The 23,740-nt window shown below is 49.4% G+C and overlaps 1 protein-coding gene across 2 annotated transcripts in view; it reads left to right on the top strand.

The window, feature by feature from the left end:
- The first annotated feature begins 10,650 nt into the window (after positions 1-10,650).
- SLC5A8 (solute carrier family 5 member 8) overlaps positions 10,651-23,740 on the top strand; it is a 44,124-nt gene continuing 31,034 nt past the window's right edge. The window contains exons 1-6 of one of the 2 annotated variants that reach the window (XM_006125861.5): positions 10,651-11,566; positions 19,214-19,279; positions 21,855-21,906; positions 22,474-22,541; positions 23,068-23,222; positions 23,339-23,479. In XM_006125861.5, coding sequence (XP_006125923.2) covers positions 11,228-11,566; positions 19,214-19,279; positions 21,855-21,906; positions 22,474-22,541; positions 23,068-23,222; positions 23,339-23,479 — 821 coding nt within the window. In that variant the 5' untranslated portion in view covers positions 10,651-11,227. Of the gene's footprint in view, positions 11,567-12,828; positions 13,136-19,213; positions 19,280-21,854; positions 21,907-22,473; positions 22,542-23,067; positions 23,223-23,338; positions 23,480-23,740 lie in introns of those variants that run through there. The other variant, XM_006125862.5, reaches the window with a different exon arrangement.

Here is a 23,740-nt window from a genome sequence, read left to right as displayed (position 1 = left end):
AAAAGGTGTGCACACCACGGTCAGGAGATACTGGCTAATAAGAAAGAACTAATTGTAATCACTATTGTATGCATTGTTTGCATTATTGGTATACATACCCTTGGTCGCAGCAGGGGTGAGAAATAGGGGAGAGGTTTAGTATCCCTCTCTCCACCCCAGATTGCTGGGGGGAATTTGATTACAGGGGGCTGTCTGCCTAGGAAAATATCCTAAATCAGGTATGTATACCCCCGGTCATAGTAGGGTCAGGCAACAGGAGGAGGACTTAGTGATCCTCATCTCCAAACCGGAGTAACTTTAGATGCATACACGCTCGTTCGTAGTAAGGCTGAGCACAAGAGGAGAACGTAGCGTTTCTCTCTCTGACCCTGGAAGGGATTTACATGTGATTTCGGGAGGCTGTCTGCCTAGGGAAATACCCCGAGTCACCTGGTATACATACCCTTGGTGGTAGCAGTGTTGAGTTATACAGAGGGAATGCGAGATCTTAAAAAGTAAAGGAAAAACACCTTTAACAAGTATGAACAAATGCAGAAGGATAGTTCGGCAGTGGCAATCTCTCTTGCGTAAGCTGCAGCAGGTTAATTTGGGAGCATTTAAACAAAAGTTTGAGATTAAAAAAAGAGTCATCTAAGTGTAGCTGCAGGATGATTGGAGAAAGTGAGGGGGAAACTAAAAAAAAGAAAAATCAAGTTTTACAGGGCACGATTAAAAGATTAACCCTGAAGTAAGGTACAGCCCCTCTGGTTCATAGCCATTGTGATTTAATTATTGAGAACCCACGACAAAAGTTAGAGTTCACCAATAAGCAAGTGGCTGCAGTTGTTTCTGAGGAATGGGACAACATCCTTGAGTGGGAAGGGGATCCAGAGGAGATTTAAAAAGAAATAAAGTGCCATCCCTGTTGTAAACAACAGACTGCAAGCACTTTCAATGTGCCTGAAGAGTGGGGGCAGAAATAGAAAAGGTGGCCATGGCAAATTTAAAAGATTAAATGGGGTCCACTGTATTGCAACCACAATCATATGAGGGGCAAGCCCAAAAGAATTAATGTTAGTGTTTCTGTTCTTCCCTCATATAGAATCTTAAGAATACAAGACAAATAAGATTAAAATTGGTGAAATATTTATTGGTTTACAAGCCCTTAATCTTAGCCAAAAGAAATACTGCTGTTGTTTGGCTGTTATGAAAAACCTGTACTGAGGAGTTTAACATTTATTATTAGCTGATTGTAAAAATGAATGTTTGGATTTACCCAATTAAAGGAACCAGAAGGTCTGGGGCCTAACTGAAAACCCCACCATTCTTACTAAATTAGTAATGGACAAATCTGTGCCCCTGGAAAGGACCATTTAGCAGGAAAAGTGGAATCAGGTACAAACAGATATGAAGGAAAGATATGAAAAGTGGGTTAAAGGTTTTGGAGCCCTGTGTGGGCATAGTAAAAGGAATAAGGGAAAGCAGTAGTGCAGGCATTGAAAGTTAAATTACTGGGAATGAGGAAAGTTTTCATTTGAGGAACAAAGCAAGTAATTAAGGGTATTAAAGGTGAAAAGTTAATTCTGTGGGAGTGTGGAAGGAATTAAGCAATTGCTGTAATGTGTTAAAAGAAAACCTGCTTTAAAAAAGACTTCTTGTGTCGTTGCAGCCTCTTTCCTAAACAATGTGTAAAGAAATAATCTATTTTAAATAGTTGGCTATGGACACTTTTGTTAAATTTGTTAAACGGGAAATAAGGGATTATACTAGAATTTAACTGGTCAAATGCATAACAGGGAATGCATTGTAAATTTGTAAATCTGTTTTGTAGGTTTCAAATAAATTAATTTGGTTTTGTTTTAAATGATGCCCTTTCATTTAAAATTACAAACTAACAAGCAGGTAGCTCAGTGCTTTATAAGTTTCAAAATGTTGTTACAGGCCAAATTGTAATTAATATTTGATACAGCCAAGACCCCCAAAATGAGGATGGATTCTGAATTTCTTACTTTTTGGGTAACAAATCAGACCCAATGTGTTTTGTGTGCTTTAAAAGCAGAACTTAAAAGTGAAAATAATCAAATTTCACTATGTCCCTTTTCAAGACTGAGTCTCTGGATTGCTGGTAACTTTGAATCTGAAAGCAAGCCAGAAAGTTATATGTAAATGCAGGCCTGGCTGTTGTAGAAGAAGTCTGCTATTCACAGATTTTAAGAGAGTATAACACACACTGTCCTCTAAAGTAAATCACTATCCAAATAAAAGGCATGGTATATAACCAGATATTCATAAGCACCTACTTGTAAAAGATTTAATGTCAATGTTACTGTTTAATATAAGAATAAATTTAGTGTTAATAAGTAACCCTGCAACATATATATATCATTCTCTTTCAGAAAAGAAAAATTTTGGGTTTGCTGAAATGGTAATTAGCAAATTCTTAGTGCTAAGTAAAGAAAAATCACTTTAAGAGTAAAACTTCTTAGTTACCACCCATAAATAATTTGAAGCTTTACCAGAAACAAACTATTAAAGACCTACCTGGTCTGCTGTATAAGAGGGAAACAGAGGCATGTTACCCCATTAATTTAATAAATGAGCAGTGGAATAATTTACCTGGAACCTACAGAGAGTGGACATTACTGAGGCTTTTCTGGTTTACAAAACAAAAGCGTAAGTAATTATTGGATAACAGCAGGCTGATAAGAAAATCATCAAGAATACTTGTAATACAGAAAAGCATTTTAAGATAGAATGTGCACCCCCACGGGGGTAGAAAATATTTTCTTTTGTCTTTCAGAACATCAGAAAAGCTGGTGCCAGCTGAAAAGCAGCTGAAGAGCAACTAAAACAACATGGACTTATTGTCATGACAAAAATTGTGTTTTGTGTTTTTGTGTTGTCTTGTGATGTCTGCCTTATCACTAGCATTGTTAATAACTGGCTGTGTCTACATTGGCACCCTTTTCCGTAAAAGGGATGCTAATGAGACACTTCGGAATTGCAAATGCCGCAAGGGATTTAAATATCCCCTGCGGCATTTGCATGAACATGGCTGCCGCTTTTTTCCTGCTCGGGGTTTTGCCAGAGAAAAGCGCCAGTCTAGACGGGATCTTGCGGAAAATAAGCCCTTTTCCGGAAGAGCCCTTATTCCTACTTTCCTTTCATTTTCGCGATCGGGGCTTTTTTGCAGAAAAGCGCGTCTATTGGCACGGACGCTTTTCTGGAAAAAGTGCTTTTCCGGAAAAGCATCCTGCCAACGTAGACGCGCTTTTTCCGGAAATACTTATAACGGAAAACTGTTCAGTTTTAAGCATTTCCGGAAAATCATGCCAGTGTAGACGTAGCCCAGATGTACAGGGATACCTAAAACTGTATAGAAAAGAGACAGAATCACCAGGCAGGTGAAAGTGACTGGCTCAGGGTGCGTCCTCTCTTCAAGCCTGCCTCAGCTCCCAGCCCCCATGCAACCTTTAGGGACATGAAGCCCCCTCCCTAATATTGCTGGTTATTTCCCTTATTCAGGGAGCGAGGGGAAAGTGCACAGTTTGTTGCATTCCTCTCTCTGGCTGGAGAGTGCAGGGGGCAAATAAACCTGGACTTGCCCCAGCTGGGTGACATGCACCCCATCTCAGCTGTGCCCACTGGAGCTGAAGCAGCCAAGATGCTGCAGAGGGAGGGCTAACATAATCCTCTTTCCCCATGGCACCCTGTATACTGAACCCTCATCCCCAGCTCCACCCCAGAACAACGATCGAAATGAGGCATGTACGTTTTCATTTTATTTTCCAAAAAACAAAAATTAAGTGAGCTAAGGTCTTGAACAACACTGGTTAAATCTTCTAGTACCGCTATAAAGAAAGATCCTCATACAATCTGGTCATAGTCCATGCATTAATTTGCAGGACTGCAGTTATTTAACAAGTTTCTCTTCTCTGAAATGTTATACCAATATCTTTAAATGAATATGAAATGCTAGAAAATATCTTGAGAATGAAAATAGCACTGTAGCCGATTAGGGCTTCTGGAGGGGATCCTCCCCCTCCAGGTCAGTGGGTGGCCACTCCGACCACTACTGTGGGCACTCAACAAACCCCCATTTCAGAAGCCCAGGCCCAGGTCTCAGGAGGGGCAATAACAAAGTGAGGCAAATCGGTAGTCCAATAACCCCAGTCTCTGTTTAGAGCAGGGCAACAAGGAAACAGTTCAGAGCCTGGCCTTGGTTCAGGGCGGGGCGACAAGGAAACAGTTCAGAGCCTGGCCTTAGTTCGCAGTGGAGCAATAAGGAAACAGTTCAGAGCCCAGCCTTTGTTCATGGTGGGTGACAGGCATACAGTTCAGAGTCCGGCCGTGGTTCAGCACAGAGCGACAAGGAAACAGTTCGGAGCTGGGCCTTGGTTCATGGAGGGGCAACAGGCGAACAGTTGCGAGTAGTTTGGTCTCCTTGTTCAGGAGAAGTTCAGGTTATTCGCCTGTGGTGGAGAAGAGGGGGAGGCTGCTACCCAGCCAGTGGGTGGCAGGGGGAACGCAGGCCCGCCCACTTCACTGCGTCCCAGCCCAGGGCCCTAACAGCAGCAGAGCGGTCTGCTGCCGGGTCAGCAGGGATCCAGCCCGCAACTCGCTGGCCCGGGTGCACTTAACTGTGGTCGGTGTTCCCTGAGCTATTTCCCTTCTCCCACTCTGCACATACCTGGGCTTCAGGCTGGTCTCTCAGAGGGTGGAGGGCTGACAGGTCCAGCTGGTGTCCGGGTGGTCTATGCCAGTCCTCGGCCCCTTGTAGGTCCAGCAGTCCTGGCCAGCCCTCATATGCAGGCCAGCCCAGGCTGAATAAAACAGGCTCACTACACCAGGCATCCTTAAGGTTCTGGAACGCAGTCTTACACTCGGCACTCCACCTCACCCTTTGTGGGCTATCCTTGGTGAGGAGGGAGATAAGGGGTGCCGCGAGGATTGCGAATTGGGGGACAAAGCAGCGGTAATACCCCGCTAGTCCCAGGAACTGCCACACTTTCCTCTTTGTGGTGGGTACCGTATAATTTTGGATAGCTTCGACCTTCCCCACTAGTGAACAGACCAGGCCCCGTCCTAGATAATAGCCAACGTAAGTGGTGTCCCACTATCCAATCTTATGCTTCTTTGGGTTAGACATAAGGCTGGCGTCCCGAAGGGTCTTCATGACAGCAACTATTTGAAGTAGATGTTCTTCCCAAACCCAAGTATAGATGACCAGCTCATTGAGATAAGCCATGGCATAATCCATATGAGGAGAGAGCAGGCGGTCCATCATCTGCTGAAAGGTTGTGGAAGCTCCATGGAGGCCAAAAGACATTCTAACAAAATGAAACAGTCCCAAGGGGGTAGTAATGGGCATCTTCTCTCATGACTCCAGCGCCAAGGGGATCTGCCATTATCTCTTTGTGAGGTCAAGGGTTGTTATAAAATTTGCCATTTCCAGGCGGTGTAAAAGTTTGTCAGTCCTAGGCATTGGATATGCGTCAAACTTAGAGATGGCATTTACCTTTCTAAAATCAATGCAGACCCGTAGGCTACCATCAGGCTTCAGGACTGGTACCACCGGGCTCTGCCACTTGCTCTTGGACCGTTCCACAACCCCCAACTCCAGCCTGGTTTGGACCTCCTTTTCAACTACCTCCCACATCCAGCGAGGCAGAGGGTGATTACTCTCATGGACTACTTGGCCTGGAGTGGTCCGAATATTATGCGCTATAATGGTAAAGTGGTGAAAATTTTCTGGAAGGCCTCCACGAAGTATCGCGCTTGCTTCTGCTGGTTGAGATCGGGGCAGCAACCACCCCTCCCTCATTTCCCCCCTAATTTGGCGTCCTCCTCCCCTGCTTCTGTCTCCGAGAGGAGGAGCGGTTAGTCTGAGCTCCCCCGCACCCTTACTTCTTCCTTCCACTGACACCCCTTCCCCTTCCTATTGCTTGCGGGGGAGGACCTTTGCCCTATCCTTCCCCACTATCTGTGCCTCCTCCAACCCCACCCGCTGGGATGGAGGAGATCCCTGCCCCTTCTCCAATCCCCATTGACTTCAAGGTTCCCCTGGTGCCACCGATTCCAAAGACAGGTGTGACTGACCTCCCGACACCTGGCCTGGGCTCCGCCGCTGCCATGGCCGACGCTCCCCCCGATTTGGGAGGAGCCTCCACTTCAGCCAGTAAAAAGGGCCAGGGGTAGAAAAAGGGTAAAGGCCCGGCCTGGAAGGCCAAAACCCCCATGGCTGAGACTGCCCTGCCCACTGCGGCCCTGATGCCTGTCACGACCCCTTCTTCCCCTGCTGTTTCTTCCTGCCTCGGAGGCTGCCGCCCTAGAGGTGGTGTAGAGGGGCCTGGTGGTGGAGGGTGTGCACTTGCCCCTCGAGCCACTAGAAGACCCGGGTGTACGGATGGTCCTTATCTCCGTCCCACCCTTCCTTCCTAATGCTGCCCTGTTGCCTGCCCTCTCCACCCTGGGGAAACCGATTTCCACCATCAGCCCTCTTCTATTGGGCTGCAAGGACCCCGTCCTGTGCCACGTCCTGTCCTTCTGCCAGCAAGTACAGCTGCAAATGCCACTGGCAGCACGTGGCAGGGAGGCACTGGAGAGGTCCTTCTGGGTGCCCTATCAGGGGATCCTGTACTGGGTTCACTACTCCTCAGGGAAGACCCAGTGCTTCCTCTGCAGGGTGTTGGGGCATGTCTGGAGGGACTGCCTCCTGGCCAGGATTGAGGAGACATCCAAGTCCCCAGGGGCCCAGGAGAATGCCGGCTCCAACACTGTCGACCCCCTGGTAGTCCAGCCTCTGCAGCTACCCCTCCTCCCACTGGCAATGGCTCTGGTTGGGTGTCGGGGACACCCCATCCAGCATGCCCTAGTGAGCAGGCAGGTCCCATCTCCATCCAACCGGATTTGGCAGGGCCCATGGAGGAGGGGGTGGTGTGGTTGCTGCCGGGTGAGGGAGAGGGATCACCCCAGAGGGAAGTTTCCCTGCCCCCCGTTGTTCCTCCCCTGCCTTCCAGACCCACTCCCCCCCCAAGAACCACTAGCACCCCCCAGGCCCTGTCCCTGCTGACCAGCCCTTCACCTCCACCTCAGAGGGCTGGATGCTCATTCAGGGGAAGCACAGAGCCCGCGGTCCATGGGCTCAATCTCACCCCTCTGATGAGAAGGGCGGGAAAGCCCCCGCAAAATACTAAGGTGGGCCACCGCTGCCGACACTGCCCCCGATGAGCGTCAGCAGGAGGCCATGGCAGCGGGCGGGGGGGGAGGCGCTGTCCCCCTCATGGAGCCTATCCCCGAGGAGGCTTCAGATAGTGCTCCTCTGGCCCCATTACCATCTCGTTGGCACCGGCAATTGCTTCCTCGCTGGCTGGCGGGGAGGACTCTGGGCCCTGGGGATGGACTTCAGCTCCATCTTTGAGGAGATCGAGGCCCTGGGTCTGAACCCGCTTGCCCAGAGGGAGGATGACCCCTTGCCAACGGGCCTCGGTCTGGGCCGCGACTCAGTTGCACCACCCCTTTCTCCTCCTACCTTCCCCATACTCCAGGCAGCCAACTCTGCTCTCACCCTCGGATCGCCCCTAATATTGCTCGACGGCCCGGCCATCATAGATGCCTCATCTGAGTCCACCGAGCCCTTAGGGGTGACAGCCAGTGCCGAGCAACTGCGTCCCGGGCTTGTGGATGCCCCCTCCATCCTTGAGGTGCAGCGGTCATCCTCCCTCCCTGCGGGGAGCCCCGCAACTGAGATTATTGTAACTGACGCCATGGCTTTGGACAAAAGCTCCTCCCAGACATCCAAGCCCAGTGTTGTTGTGGGCCCCCTCCCCACCTCCGTTCCCTCGGTCCCTGACCCTATTCGGGAGGTGCTGCAGCCCGGTGGCCCAGACCTGGAGGACTGTCCCTTGCCCCCATTGCAAGCTTCACTCCCGGTTGAACCGGATCTATTTATCACATTTCCACCTAGCATGGGCCCACTCCTCCAGAGTCTAGCCAGCCCCATTTATGGACCATCATTTGGTGGCCATGAAAGCCTCACTGAGTGCAGAGAGGCTGGGGCTGGACTACTGGCACTTTAAAAGTAGTTTGCTGGAGGACGTGGGCTTCGTGGCGTCCTTCCGGGAGTTCTGGTTGGCCTGGCGGGGGCAGCGGCCCGCCTTTCCCTCGGTGTGGCGATGGTGGGATGTAAGGAAGGTGTGCGCCCAGCTCTTTTGCCAAGATTACTCCCAGGGCACCAGCTGGTGGAGGGATACAGCGATAGAGCAGCTGTAACGGGAGGTTTTGAAGCTTTAGCAGCACCTGGCATCCAACCCAGAGGATCCACCCCTCTGCGAAGCGTACTGGGAGAAGCGGGAGGAGCTCCAGACCCTCAAAGACCACCAGGCCTGGGATGCCTTTGTTCAATATCGCATCTGTCTCCTTTGGGAGATGGATCACAGCTCCTGCGTCTTCTATACCTGGAGAAAAAGTGAGGGGCCAAAAATCACGGTACCTGCCTACTGGCAGAGGATGGCACCCCCTCATGGATCTGGAGGAGATGCGTGGAAGAGTCAGGGCCTTCTACGCCAGTTTATTCTTCCTGGATCCAACCGACACCGACGCCTGCAGGGTGCTCTGGACCAAACTCCTGACGGTCAGCGTGGGCAACCAGGACTGGCTGGAGCTGCCTCTCACTCTGACCGAGTTCTCAGAATCCCTCCGTCTCATGCCCACCAACAAAACCCCAGGCATGGACGGGCTGACTGTGGAGTTCTACCGCATGTTTTGGGACGTCCTTGACCCAGACCTCATCACCGTTTGGGCCAAGTCCTTGGAGAGCGGAGTCCTCCCTCTGTCATGTAGGGGAGTTGTGCTCTCCTTGCTGCCAAAGAAGGGGGACCTGTGCGACCTTTGAAATTGGCATCTCGTCTCGTTCCTCAGCACAGACTACAAAGTATAGCAAAAGCCATCTTGCTGCAACAGCGGTCCATGCTGGCGGACATGGTTCACCCCGACCAGACCTATACCATCCCGGGCCACAGCATCTTTGATAATCTGTATCTGATCCAGGATCTCTTGGAGCTCAGGTGTAGGGATGGTCTGTCATTCACCCTCCTGTCCCTGGACCAGGAGAAGACGTTTGACAGGGTGGACCACAGGTATCTCCTGGGCATTCTGCGGGCCTTTGGCTTTGGGCTCCATTGTGTGGGTTTTCTCCGGGTACTGTACACCTTTGCAGAGCATCTGGTCAGGCTCAACTGGGCCCTGACCAAGCCAGTCAGCTTTGAGCGGGGAGTATGTCAGGGGTGTCCACTGTTAGGCCAGCTGTACGCTCTAGTGATTAAGCCCTTCCTCTGTCTCCTTCATTGGAGGTTGATGGGGTTGGTGCTCCAAGAGCCAGAGCTGCGGCTGGTCCTGTCGTGTACGCCGATGACGTGCTCCTCGTGGTCCAGGACCCGGGTGACCTGGTATGGGTGGAGGCCTGCCATGCCGTCTACTCGGCGGCCTTCTCCTCCTCGGTCAACTGGGTCAAGAGCTCTGGCCTGGTGGTCAGGGACGGGTGGCAGGCAGGCTCCCTCCTACCTGCGCTTCAGGCCATCAGGTGGAGTGTGGGTCCTCTGCTCTATCTCGGCATCTTTCTATCCGCCATTCTTTCTTCTCCACTGGAGAACTGGCAGGGTTTGGAGGCCATGGGGGGGGGGGGGGTGACTGGGGGGAGCAGCTGTGGAGATGGACAGACTCTGCATGTTTTAAGAGATGTAGCAGCAGCAGCAGCAGCCGTCCGGTCCTGCTTCTCTGTCTCAGCACAAGAGCCCCCCCGCTGCCACTCTGCAATTTTAGAGGGACGTAGCTACGTCCCTTTAAACATGCAGAGTGGCAGCAGGGGGAGGGATTGGAGGGTGGGACTCCTGTGCTGAAATAGAGAAGCGGACCTGCAGCTGCCACTTAAAAATGCAGAGTGGCAGGGGAAGGGTTGTCTGAAAGCTGTCGGGGAACCAGAGAATGAGCCGGCATCTTTGCACACCGGCTCCTCTCTGTCCCTTTAAGAGTGTGGGTGGGGGGAGGGGGCAGAGAGTGATTGAGTAGTGGCTAGTGCTACCCGATAAACTCCTGCTTATCGAGTAGTTGACTACTCTACTACTCCTTCACATCCCTAGTGGTAGTGTTGATCATGAGGTTACCAGAGTGCGGGGGGGGGGGGGGGGTAGAAGAGGGAAAGGTCTTTACAGAGGAGGTGTATTAAATGGGATTCTGGCTATGAAGGAGTTTCCCTTGCTGTTGGGAGACAACACCTATGCAGTAGTATTTTTAAAATACAGGCTTATAGGTAATAGGTACATGCTAGAACATGTTTTCTACTTTTTTTTTTTTCATTTGCAGACTCCTAGCAAATTTCAAATGGAGGTGCAAACCCCTTTGGAAATCTTAGACATAGTTTGAGGACCCCCACGGGTCAGGGGACCAGAGATTGAAAACCACCGATCTCTGTATCAGTCCATACCATACTATACCATACAAGTAGCCAGGCAGAATTTCACCAGGCCTTTTGGGTGTCTGGCAGGGGCGGGGAATAAGTCCTGGGAATAAGTCCTGGGAAGTGTTGAGAGGAAGGTGAATGAGTGTTTTAAGGGCAAACTAATTTCCACCCACCAACAAGCTTCTTAATCATAAGGATGGGAGGGATAAGTGTGTTGAAATGAGTGACATTGTGCCACCAGGATAGGGCTAGCACTGTCTAACAGCTCCCTCCCACTTGATAAAGACCAGCCCTAATAATCCTGGTGCAAGAGTTGAGACATTTAACAGCTAATCTCCCTGCCTGGGAGCAGGTGGGTGGATCTTGGCCATGAACCTCCTGCTCCTCTGCTGAGCTGGTTCCCGTCAACCACTCACCCGGGACTTTATTTAGTCACTGCTCTTGGTATTCCCAGCAAAAGCCGTGCCACATGCGCCGAGGGACCAGAACAGAGAAGGGGAGCAAAGAAGATTTCCTGGGACTGAGCTCTCAGCGGGATCTGTGGCACTCAACAGTGCAGGAGAGCAAAAAGTGTGGGGCTCACAGAGCTAAGTATAAGGTGCGCAGAGCTGGTCTGGGGCGCACTGAGAGTAGGGGCGCAGAGCCAGGCACGGGGTGTGTGGGGCAAAGTCCTGCACTGAGTGTGGAGAGCTGGGCTCTCTGGCTGGTGGCCGTAGCCCAGTGTAGCGACCCCCCTCGACTCCCAAAGCTAACCCTCCCCAACACCACTGCGAGCTCCCGTGCGGCTGGACCATGGCCATCGGGCACTTCTCCGTGTGGGACTACGTGGTGTTCGGTGCCATGCTGCTGATCTCCGCGGTCATCGGCGTGTACTACGCCTTCGCGGGCGGTGGCCAGCAGACCTCCAAGGACTTCCTGATGGGCGGCCGCAGCATGAGCGCCCTGCCTGTGGCGCTGTCCCTCACCGCCAGCTTCATGTCGGCGGTCACCGTGCTGGGCACCCCGGCGGAGATCTACCGCTTTGGGGCCATTTTCTGCATCTTCGCCATCACCTACCTCCTGGTGGTGGTGATCAGCGCCGAGGTCTTCCTGCCTGTCTTCTACCGCCTGGGCATCACCAGCACCTACGAGGTAAGTGGGGCTGCCCCCTCTCCTCCCTTTGGGGGCCCCCTAACCCCAGTCAGCAGCCTCTCTGTACCCTCCCCCCCATCCACCCTGTGTCTCCCGCGCGCGCTGCCCCACGTGGCCTTGCCGCTACTAACCCGTCCCTTCCCGGGATATTGCCCCCTACAGAGCCAATAGCAGGTCCCTCCCATGCCCCTACGGCTCCTGTCTCAGTGGACGTGCTGACCGTATGCTGTCATTTTCCTGCCACACTCCCGATTTTTAATGTGCTCTCCCGATGCCCTCGCAGCTCTTAAAAGCCCCGCAGAAAGCTGCTGCGCGCTGCTAACCCCCCCCCCCCGCCCCTCGCCTCGGACGGGGGATAAGGAGCCTGAGGGACGCTCCTGAAGCCTTTCCCTGCTGCTGGAAATCCAGCCAATAGGAGCTGGGGCAGGCGTGTCCTGGGGGAGCCCTGGAAAGCAAGAAAGCAGCGGGGGGAGGGGAAGGCAGGGAGGGCCCCGTCTCCTCGTTCAGCTAAGGTGCCGGGGCTGGGGGAGTGCGATCGGTGCACGGGCCAGCTGGGCGGCGGAGCGGGGGGGGGGGGGTGAAGCAGCGAGCAGGGGGAGTGCAGTCAGCGTGAGGTCCACCTGGCTTGTGCGGGAGGGGAGTAGATTCTGTGGGAAGGCTGGGGATGAGTGAGCGGGCTGAGGGTGCATGTTCTGGGCAGGAGGAGGGGACGGGGGATGGGGGCAATTACCTAGCGCAGATCGGGCTGGGGCTCAGGTGGCTCCACGTAACTATGCGCTTGCAGGCAACTGCCCCTCCCACCCCCATGCTTCCACTCGGGGGCGGCCCGAGACTAGCTGCCAGCAACTGGCGCCCTAGGCGAACCATGCAATCGGCGTCCCCTTCCCCCCCAACCCCAAGGGCAGATATCGACTGAGGGTTTGGGTTCTGTGCTGGGGAGGGGGGGCTGGGAATGGAGTTATGTGGCTGGGGGCCGCGGGCCAGGGGGCTGGGGATGGAGTTGGAGTTCTGGGGGCTGGGAGGTAGGGGCCTAGGGATGGAGTTTGGGGGCTGGTGGCCGGGGAGAGGGAACAGGGTGTCAGTTGGGGTAAAAGTCCCCTGCACCCACCTCCTCCCAAGATCCCACCCCCCCAGAGAGTAGCCAGCATGCGCCTCTCCCGGGGCAACCCCCCATCCCCCCGCATAGGGGAAACCCCTGCATTCCTCCTCCCCTGGGGCTGACCCTCCCCCCTCCCCACCCCCCCTCCCCCCCCCCCTCCACGGCACAGGGGAAACCCTCCTGCATTCCTCCTCCCCTGGGGCCGACCCCACCCCATGGTACAGGGGACCCCCTCTACGGCCGACCCCCGCTCCTGTGGCTCAGGGGAAACCCTCCCGCGTTCCTCCTTCCCCGGGGCCGACCTCCCCTCCGTGGCACAGGGGAAACCCCCCCCCCCCCGCATTCCTCCTCCCCTAGGGCGGACACCCCCTGCCCGTGTTCCTCCTCCCCTGGGGCCGACCCCCTCCCCTCCATGCGCTGCCTCTCCCAGGACTTACCCCCCTCCTGGCTGCAGGGAAGCCATGCTCCAGGTAAGGCACCGGAAAGGGAAGGGGAAATGGAAGGGGCAGGATTTGGAATTTGGCGCCCCATGCAACTTGGCGCCCTAGGCAGCTGCCTAGTTTGCCTATATGCACGGGCTGCCCGTGCTTCCACTGGCTGCAGTTCCTAGCCACTGGAAGCAACTGGAGTGTAGCCTAAAAGTGAATGTAGATATAGCATAGAGTTAGAGATTGCCTGCACTGCTGTTCAAAGAGCCACGGCCTCCACTTGCCAGACAGCACCCAGGGGCTGGCTGCAACCCGTGGCTAACACAGGTCCAGCTCATGAGGCTTAGAGGTGCTCCTCCTCTCTGCACAGCAGGGCACACTGGTGCCACAGTTTGGGGGGGTATGGGTCACAGCGAGCCTTGGCACTCCACCACCCAATGGCTGGAGTACCTGCACTGGCTCACCCCCCTGAAGGGAGGGAGCCCCAAGCATCACAGTTTGCAGCACTCATGCTACAGTAAGGCAGATTCAGTATTTTGGATAGCAATAGAGGACTTTGTACTAGATTTACACTGACTATACGTCCCGATTTTTATGGGACTGTCCTGAATGCAAATGCTCTGTCCTAGTGCCCCATCAAGTAGTGAAATGTCCCGGAAAGCCCGGCTGGACATTTCACTACTTGAGGGGGTCACTGGCATGGTGCAGCAGCCTCCGCCCACCCAGCAGGTTGTGTAGGGTAGTTGGACCAGCTTCCAGTGCTGTGAATCCCCCCTCTCTCCTCCTTGCTTACTCTCTCCCATGGGATTGCCTCTGCCACGCAGGGTCCTGGTCAGGCGGCCCTGCCTCCTTCTCCTTCAGGCTGCATTGGAACCCAGGCAGGAGCCCGGCTGGGGCATTGCGGGGCGGGGTGCACTTGGATTCGGCAAGTGCCGGGACAGGAGCAGAAGATCTTGAGGAGCTAATTTTAATGCCGCAGTCCAGATCCTCACAAGCAGCCCTGGCTCCAATTAGAGTCAAGCAGCAGCCGCGTGAGGCATGTTTCAGCCTGGGCAGCCTCATGCAGTTGCCACTTGACTCCAGCTGGAGCCGGGGCCACCCACGAGGACCCAGACTGTGGCACTAAAAATAGCACCACGGGAGCCTCCGCTCCAGTCCTGGCAAGCGGCTGGGTCCAGACCATGGGCTCCAGCCCGCCAAACTGGAATGCAGAAAGTGAGGGAAGGGGCAGGGAAAGCTGAGAGGAAGAGGCTTGTGCTGAGGGGAGGAAGAGCAGGGCAGGAGAAGAAAGGGGAAGACACCAAAGGGCAGGGGGGAGGAGAGACAAATGCCAGGGGGCCAAGAGGAGACAGTGAGGAAAAGGGCAGGAGGAAGGAGGGGAGGTATCAGTGCGGATGGGAGTGGGAGAGGACAGGGTGATGCTGGGAGAAGAGAGGGGAGGGACAATGGGGACAAGAGGGAGGAAAAGGAGAGGGGAGGAGTGGGTGCCAAGAGAAGAGGGGTTGAAAGGAGGGTGGGCATAAGGAAGGCAGGGGATGGGGCAAGACATGTGTGAGGACACAGAGGACGTGAGGAGAACTTGGGCAGAGGGTGGTGAGGGCACCAGGAAGAAAGAGGGCAAGGAGGGCAGGGGCAGTAAGGAAAGGGGGAGGCACCAGGAAGGTGCAGGGATAAGGGAAGGTGCAGGTGCCTGGGGATTGTAGTGTGAATCAGAAGGGCAGACACATGGGGGGTGGGGTGGACACCAGAGAACAGAGGCAGGGCAGGTGGGTAGAGGGAGATGTTAGGAGAGGGGATGGAGAGGGGTAGCTACAGATGATCAGAGTGGGGCTAGAAGAGAGTGGACACGGGGAAGAGACGAGCTGGTTCAGGGGAGGGGGGTAGGTCCCCAAAGGGCTGAGGGGAGTGAGAAAGGCAGGAGCCAGGACAGCAGAGGTGAGGGGAGGGGGGCAGCAGGCACCAGGGGAGCAGTTGGGGCAAGGGGAGGGTAGGAGACATGGCAGCAGAGGGAAAAGGGAGAAGTTTGTAAGATATTTATTAATAACTTGGTTACCACAGTGGCACACATTCAAACAAGTGCACATGAATTCAATACTGGTGCATAAGACAAAACACACTCTGCTCATGGGAAGAAAATCTTAGAAGGAACACTGTCCTCAGCCTTCCCCCAGAGTTAACGCAATGCAAATTGGGTTAATGCAATTGCAAGATAGTTGCATGGGGGGGGCCTGTTGGGACCAAACTGTCCCCTATTGTTAGAGGACGGTGGGAGGAGTTCTTAGAGGGGTCACACGACACCGTTACTTTTGGTCATGTGTCCATCTTGACCCCAGGAGTACTACCTCCAGGGGTGGGACTTCTTGTGGCAGGGGGCATGGCTAGCTGGGGTCAGGGGGCATGGCTAGCTGGGGTCAGGGGGCTTGGCTAGCTGGGGTCAGGGGGCATGGCTAGCTGGGGTCAGGGGGTGTGGCTGTGTCCCTAATTTTGGTTCAGAAAATATGGTCACCAGCCTTCTGGATTTGTCCTCGAGATTGTCACCCTTTAAGATTTTGAAGTCAAGCTGTGGATTTATTTATGTACAGATTGGTTGATGACTTGGACTAAATATTCAAACACACAGAGAAGCCCGTTAAAATAGAAGCCAAGTTCCCAATTCTGAGTGTCTCAACTGAAATTCCTATAGCCTGATTGAGCATATCATGTGTGTGGTGGGGCGAATCACAGAAATCTCCTTGGGGTTTACACCCCTGTGCTGATCAAGCCATTGATACTCACCTTCCTGCCCTCTGGGGCACCCCACCACCCTGTCCTGCTGGGCCAGAAACTCTGGTCTCCCCCAGCCAATGCACAGAGTTAGGGTTACCACTCCCATTATCAATGAAAGAGATATGCACAGTGGTTGCTTCCCCCTGGTAAACAGTTATTTACAGTAGGCTTGATAATAAACAAAAGTAGGATTTAAATGATTGCAAGTGAAAACAGATGAAAGTACGTTACTAAGTTAAAATAATACTAATATACTCAGAACCTTCTTACATGCAAATTCTTACTCTAACCAGTTGTGAAAATGCTTGAAGGTCTGAAGTTGATCTTTACTGTGGCCTGGGTCTACAGCTTTTTCCCGAGTTCTTTACTTTCAGGTTTCTTCATGTGTATCCTATTAGGGTGGGCCAGGCAGTTCAAAGGCCAGCTAAAGACAAAGACCTGATTGTTTTCCTTGAATAGATTTTCCCCCAAGGCGGGAACCCTTTGTTCAGGCTCCCTATCCCCATGGAAAAATATAAGATTCAAGATGGACTCCAGTACCAGTTGGCATGGTCACATTTATTCCTAAAATATCACTAATGGCCCTCATTAGCACATTATATCTACACTTTATATTTCTAACTTCACATATAAGAACGATACGTACACAAAAAGAGGATATACAGATTCAGCAGATTGTAACTTAAAAATCAATGCTACATAATGCATTTTGCATAAATCATCTTTGAGTTATGCATATTAATATGCCAATTTCATAAATCATGAGGGGGCAGTGGCAATAGTCTTAAAGTCAAGCATATGAGCAGTCCTGTTGATTTCACTGGGCCTTCCTCTTGTTCTTAAAGATAAATATGTCTCTGGATCAGGGCTCTAAATAGCAGGGGCTGGATTTTCCACAGTACTTACAAAATGAGATCTGCAAGTTCTCAGCAAATGTGACATTCAGGCCACTTCTACCCAAGTGCCAGAATATGGCTTTAGAAAATTGGGGCTTGATTTCCACTGCACTCCAGCCAAATGAGGTGAAGCTGCACATGGGGCAATTTTAACAAAGGCCTCTGGAATAAAGTTCCTCCCTGCGGGAACAAGTCTCCATGAGGAACTGGGAGCCTTAATGAAATTGCCCCCTCACTCTTCCCACCTCTTGCCTAGTCTTACATCAAGCAATGAAGTCCTGCGGAGGAGGTGGAAGAACAGCTTCCATTACATTCTCTCCCACATAGGGGAAATTCTCCAGTACAGATCTAACTGTCTCAAGCTAACTTTGCACCATGTAAGTTTGGGCCCTTAATTTTACCTAGAAGCCAACTTCTGAAAAAGACCAGTATAAAAATGCGGCATTATTGAAAGTGCAGCCATTAAATTCATTCCCTGCACTGCTAGTATGACTAGATAACCATAGGGCAAACACTTCTTTTTGTTCATTGCAGAGTTAAACTTTGCCTCTCGCTGTGCATCCATTCAAAATTCAAGTAATGTTTAAACAACTGAAAAGACTCAAAGACAAATGCCTGCTCTATGAAATAATTAGATATTTGAATCTGCTCTGATTGATCAGATTGACAGGTAATGGAGAGTTTCTTTGGTCAGCTGTACATGGATGATTCTCTTAAGTCAAGGGAATGAAATTTCAGGGCAAAAAAAGTCAAATGCAGCCAAGATTAACTGTCACTTGAGGATCTTGAGTCTCAGCTGACACTGTAGGCAGAAAGTTGTGGTTCATGCTGTAGAAAAATCTGGATATTAATTAATTACTAATATTCTATAATCTAGTTAATTATTTTTATCAAAGTCAAAATTTCTTGCTCAAGTTATAGTGAAGAACCAAATTTCAGAAAAAAAAAATACCAATACTAACACTAAGCAGAGGTTGTAAATAAAAAATGTCAGTGTCCGTTCAAAAATCTCAGATGGGTAGCTATGTTCATCTGTAACTTTAAAAACGAGTGGTCATATGACACACTTAGGGTATGTCTACACTACCCTCCTATTTCGAAATAGGAGGGTAATGTAGGCATACCGCACTTGCAAATGAAGCCCGGGATTTGAATTTCCCGGGCTTCATTTGCATAAGCCGGGCACTGCCATTTTTAAATCCCGGCTGGTTCGAACCCCGTGCCGCGCGGCTACACGCGGCACGAACTAGGTAGCCTAGTTCGAACTACCTAGTTCGTGCTGTGTGTAGCCGCGCGGCACGGGGTTCGAACCAGCCGGGATTTAAAAATGGCGGCGCCCGGCTTATGCAAATGAAGCCCGGGAAATTCAAATCCCGGGCTTCATTTGCAAGTGCGGTATGCCTACATTACCCTCCTATTTTGAAATAGGAGGGTAGTGTAGACATACTCTTAGAGACTAACAAAAATATATGGAATCACGAGCTTTTGTGTGCAAAACCCACTTCTTCAGATGAATTGGACTTTATCTGATGAAGTGGGTTTTGCCTATGAAAGCTCATCATTCTCTGTATTTTGGAAAACCTTAAAAAACAATGAATAGTCTTACAGCACCTTAAAGACTAACAAACATGGAACAAGGGTTACAGGGATGCCAAAATAGCATGCCTGTTATTTCGAAATCTATTTCAAAATAATGGGCATGTTTAAAGTCACAGAATAGCTATTTTGGGATACCACAGGTATCCCGAAATAGCTCCACTTTGTAGACGTAGCCACAGTATCTATTTCAAAAGCATCTGGCAATCTGCAGTTCGCTTGTTGACTCCCCCTGTTCTATACCATGCTAGAAGCTGGGTTTATATACAATGCTAACAGACAGTGAATGTTTTCAGGCAAGTGCTGCTCATGGTGCAACAGTAGCAGGAGATCTAGCTTTATATGATTCAGTTAAACTGAAAACCTTCTGTCCATCTCAGGCAGCTGTTCAGGTGCAAATAAAAATCTTGGCAGTTTCCCAAGAAGACAGAGATAACTTTTCCTTTTTCCTCACTATAAAAAAAAAAGTTATATTTACTCCTAATTAGCTAGCATCATAGCTAAAGGCATAACAACTTCTGGATTTTGTTCAATCATAATGCACAACTATTGTCTAAAAACTGCTTTAAGACACTTATGGTAGAAGTTTCTACATATGTATATACATATGACCAAAATCTGTTCTGTGTACTCCATCTTGTATTGACTAGATAAATATTTAGCTTCTCTCAGGTTAAACTAAATGACTGTGATGTCTGCATTAAACAAGTTCAGGGTGACCATGAGAGCTAACAGCCATCCACGTCAATATCAAAACTGTGACTTCTGTACAGTAGTATCTTTTCTTTCAGGCGAGTTCTTAATACTATTTCTCTAAATGTAAAATTTTTACAGAAAAGTTGTTTATTCATCTCTTTTGCAGTATTTAGAGCTTCGATTTAATAAATATCTGCGTCTTTGTGGGACAATCCTCTTCATTATACAAACGGCAAGTAAACCTCAAGCAGGTTCTTTGATCTTTAATAAACTTTTGCTTTACTTAATGTGATGTAACTGGTAGTTGCCTGTAAGTGGTTGCTAAGCTTATTGTGAAATATGAGAAATTAACACGAAAGAAAGAGACAAGGAAATTCTTAATCCTACCTAATAATGAGTTTGAGAACATAAGCTCTCCCGCGCTGCTCTTTGTTCCCTGCCCGGAGGACTCTTGAGTAACCTGAGTATCTAGGGAACATTGAACTAAAACATACATTACAATGCTAGCTGGCCGCTTGCTACTTGGCACTGATACTTGTCCCTCCCTGTAAAGCAATACAAACCCATCAGAGATATAGGGAGAACTAGGAGTATAGTGGAATACTGTATTTTACCATTTTTCTGGCATAATTTTATTGGTCCTATAGCCATCAGTGTGTCATTTTTTCTAGTAACACAATCTAAAGATAATGAAGAAGATGAACAATTAGATCTTGATTCTTTTAATTCATACAAAATTTGGTAATGGATGTGACAAGAACACATTTTGTCTGGGATGCCAAAAAGCAGATGGGAAAACCCTCACTGCTTATTAGAAACCTACTTTTGGATGCTGATTCACTCAAAAAGCTTGCTGTATCATGCCGAGCTCACAGTCAGCCAGGTACTCTACAATTTGTGAAGCCTACAAGTTAGGTGTAGGTTGGTCAGAAAACAGGTGTAGGTGACAAAACAGCACAGCTTGAGCTCTATGAAGCTATATCTTTATCTGTGAGGGGAATACACTCAGCACACCTGAGGAAGAGAGTGGAGGGGAAAGGTGGCTTTAAACTAACTTTGTTTCACCAGTCTGGGAATTGAGTCGGACTCTTAACATGATGTGGAGCAGCCTATACATTAAACATGAATGCCCACAATTTTAAGGGGCCAGTCTGTGCAGAGATGCCCTAGCCAGGCCCCTTTCACCATGGGAAGGGAGGCGTTGATAGAGATGACAGTGGAAAGGAGATGATGTAGGAGTTACTATGGCAGTCCTATGGTTACCAGAAGATTCCCCAACATAGAGTGAATCCTCTACAGCCCTGGCTTAGCTGCGTTTATGGCTTTGTGCTACAGGAACAGTGTGAAGCAGCCTTAGCTTGGCCAAAGATTTGGCCCAAAGTATGCAAAACACTTGAAAATGGCACCAGTTTGGAATTCTGTGGGGGGGAAAAGCACATTCAGCTGATGATGATAAGGTGCTGTCCCCACTGAGATCAATAGGAATATCACCTGAGTAAACCATTGGAAAGCCGGATATATGGTGGTACAAGTTGAAGGAGCAGGGGCATGGCTTTATTTTCCTTGCTTGTTGTGGTGGGGATGGCCAGGGCTCTGAGGTGGCTCTGAGCATTCTCCCTCTCAGGTGCTTGGCTGGCTGGCTCTTGCTTGTCAGATGTGGGGTTGGCAGTGATCTTGATTTTTTTTAAAAAAACTTTCCCCTGCAGCATGTGGGAGCAGGTCACTTGCCAAGAGTCTTGGTAGATCTCACTGATGCAGCTGGGTCCCTCTTAGTCTCTGCCTTTTATACATCACAGTCTAGTTTCTCATGGGCTGAAATACTTTGACCTAATCTCAGTTGCTGGGTTTAGCGTGCAGGTTCTGGGTGATGCCTGCAGGGGAGGGGCGGCAACAGACTTGCCGAGTCCTTGGGAAAGGTAGGGGTGCTTGAGGAAGGAGTGGGGCTGGGGGCAGCTAGCTCTCAGCGCTGCTGGGAGTGCACCATGTTCCTCACCCCTTAGCCTCCTGTCAGCCCTCAGAGCTGCCCAGAGTGATGTGCTCCGCAGGCAATTTAAAGGGCCTGGGGCAGTGTCTGCTGCTACTGCTGAGGTCATGGCAGAGGCGGCTGGGAGCCCTGGGGCAATTGCCCCTTTGCTCCCCACCATCTGTGACTTTAAGGCCAAGTCTGAATTTGCTCCAACAAATTAAAAGGCAAACAGGATTTAAAAAGGAATAAATCAAACAACTATAGGCAGTATCGATACTCGTCGTCACATTTGGATGATAATCATAAGGGAAAAGCTTTGGTAAGGGATGGATAATCAGACCTGCACACAACCCCCTATGTGCGTGTCACTCTCCAATGTAGGCAGCCTACAGTGTCTATAAACCCTAATAAACCAGAATTATTACTGAATATCATAGCTCTAGTTCTGGTTAATCTGAGTTATGTTTGCATATTGAATGCCATCAAGGTAACAAGAGATTTCTTGAAAAAGTACTTGCCAGCCTCAGCATTTTTTCTCTTTCCACGAGTTTCAGCAGCCTGGCATTGTATGGGATTACGGCACTTTTTTAACAATACAATAATTTGATATAAAAGCCAGGAAAAGTCAAAGAGGGCCTGTGTATTTAAGAACCATTGTAGCGTTCATTCTAGGAACAGAATATTCTAGGAATTATTACTTAATACTGCACAGTTCTGGTGATATAGACTCTGTGAATATCTATAGATAAATTTCCCTATGTATACTACAGGTAAATTAATTTAAGAAGGTATAGAACAAGTTGCTTTTCATTTGTCTTAGTGTGTCCTTTATCCATTTTAGATTTTATACACTGGAATTGTTATTTATGCTCCAGCTTTGGCACTGAATCAAGGTAAAAAGAAAAAATCCTAATTATATTACATTTTACAAGGTACTTCATTTATTTTACCACAGCGCGGTGGCCATGTTTATTTTAATGAAGCAGGGATTATTTAAATCCCCACTTCTTTGCCTATTCCGGGTAAACTAGTTTACATGGCTCTGTCAACAGAGCCATGTAGTCTGGACATACCCTTAGTGTCTACCTGCATGAATCCCTTTGTGTTGAAGTCAATGAGATAATTCATGCGCTTAAAAAGTTAGCATATAGTCTTAGCTGTTGAAATTTTAATTAAAGGGAAATTAGTCCTTAGATGCAAAAATATTTCTAATTGCTCAGCAGTTTGTAAAGTCTATCACAATAATGGTTATGAGTCGGTTTTATTCTTTGTCTGTCAAAGTCACTGGGCTTTAGTGCACAAATAATTTCAGTGCTACCATTATTTTCCACTTGTCCATTTAAAATTGTTCTATTTTTTTTCAGACAACCAGACACCCCTTCCCCCAGAAATCTTGTTGGCTGTTAAGAGATTTACTTTATAAACAGTCTTTGCAGTTGTACATTTTCTCTCTTTTTCAGTCACAGGATTTGACTTATGGGGTGCAGTGGTTGCCACTGGAGTTGTCTGTACATTCTATTGCACACTGGTATGTTGACAGTTCATTTTATAGAAACCCTCACCCCTTCCTTTAACAGGTCAGTTAAAATACAGAACAACCTTCCACTAGAAAGTAGCACACAAAGATTGAGTTTAAACTTGAATGAAGGCAGAAGGTCAGGCCATCTTCTCCCCTGCTCCAGACTGCACATGGAAAACATCCTCTGTGGATCTGTGCTCTCCCATAGACCCCTACAAATCTGTGGATATCCACTGTATATCTGTGGGTACCCACATCTTCAGAGGTGCATGTAGATATCCGCGGCTCATTTTGCGGATATAGATGTGGATACAAATTTTGTATGTATGCAGGGCTCTACATAACCACATAGAAAAGGCAGAATCCATCTTGATAGCACTGAGAGCCGAAGAGAGTTAGGCTGAAAGAAACTGATCACCTCACTCTGCCCTTCCCATGCCATTTTCCTGAGGTGGGGATAAGCTGGCCCATACATTTGAATTTCATCTTAATTTCATGCTCCTACTATACATTGAATCTGCTGTTCCTCACACAGGGTGGCCTAAAGGCAGTAGTCTGGACAGATGTTTTCCAGGTTGGAATCATGGTAGCTGGATTTTCATCCGTGATTATACGTGCTGTGGTGGTTCAAGGGGGAATCGGACGCATTCTAAATGATTCCTACCATGGAGGAAGATTAAATTTCTGGGAGTAAGTTTATAAATCCTTAGCTAAAATGTGACCAGCTTCAACAGTCTTGAAGATGTTAAACAGCATCTGCATCTTTGTCCATATTCTGAGTTTGTTATTTTTTTTCTTCCATTTAGCTTTAATCCAAATCCTTTGCAAAGGCATACCTTCTGGACAATTGTCATAGGTGGGACCTTCACCTGGACTGGTATATATGGGGTCAACCAGTCCCAAGTGCAGAGATATATTGCCTGCAAAACCAGGTTCCAAGCAAAACTGTAAGTCTGCATGCAATAAATGTAACTCCTCAGTGCCTGCCTTTAGCCATATCTGTTCTTCATAAAGGGATATTTTCAAACGACTGCTTTAAATGTATATAAAACTTGCTCACAAAAGGTAGCAACAACCTGTACGTTCTGCTTTGTGAACAAGAACAAAAGCAAAGTGGAAGAATAAATGCCAGGATTTATAAATTATGGCACCATTCAGTTTTGTGCCCATCTGTTTTGTGATGCTGGTCCTCGTGTGTACAGATAGCT

Source organism: Pelodiscus sinensis, chromosome 1, assembly GCF_052426305.1.
Source record: "Pelodiscus sinensis isolate ZL-2025 chromosome 1, ASM5242630v1, whole genome shotgun sequence".
Lineage (NCBI taxonomy): Eukaryota > Metazoa > Chordata > Testudines > Trionychidae > Pelodiscus > Pelodiscus sinensis.
Note: the sequence above shows the minus strand (reverse complement) of the source record. Positions and strands in the feature narration are given on the sequence as shown.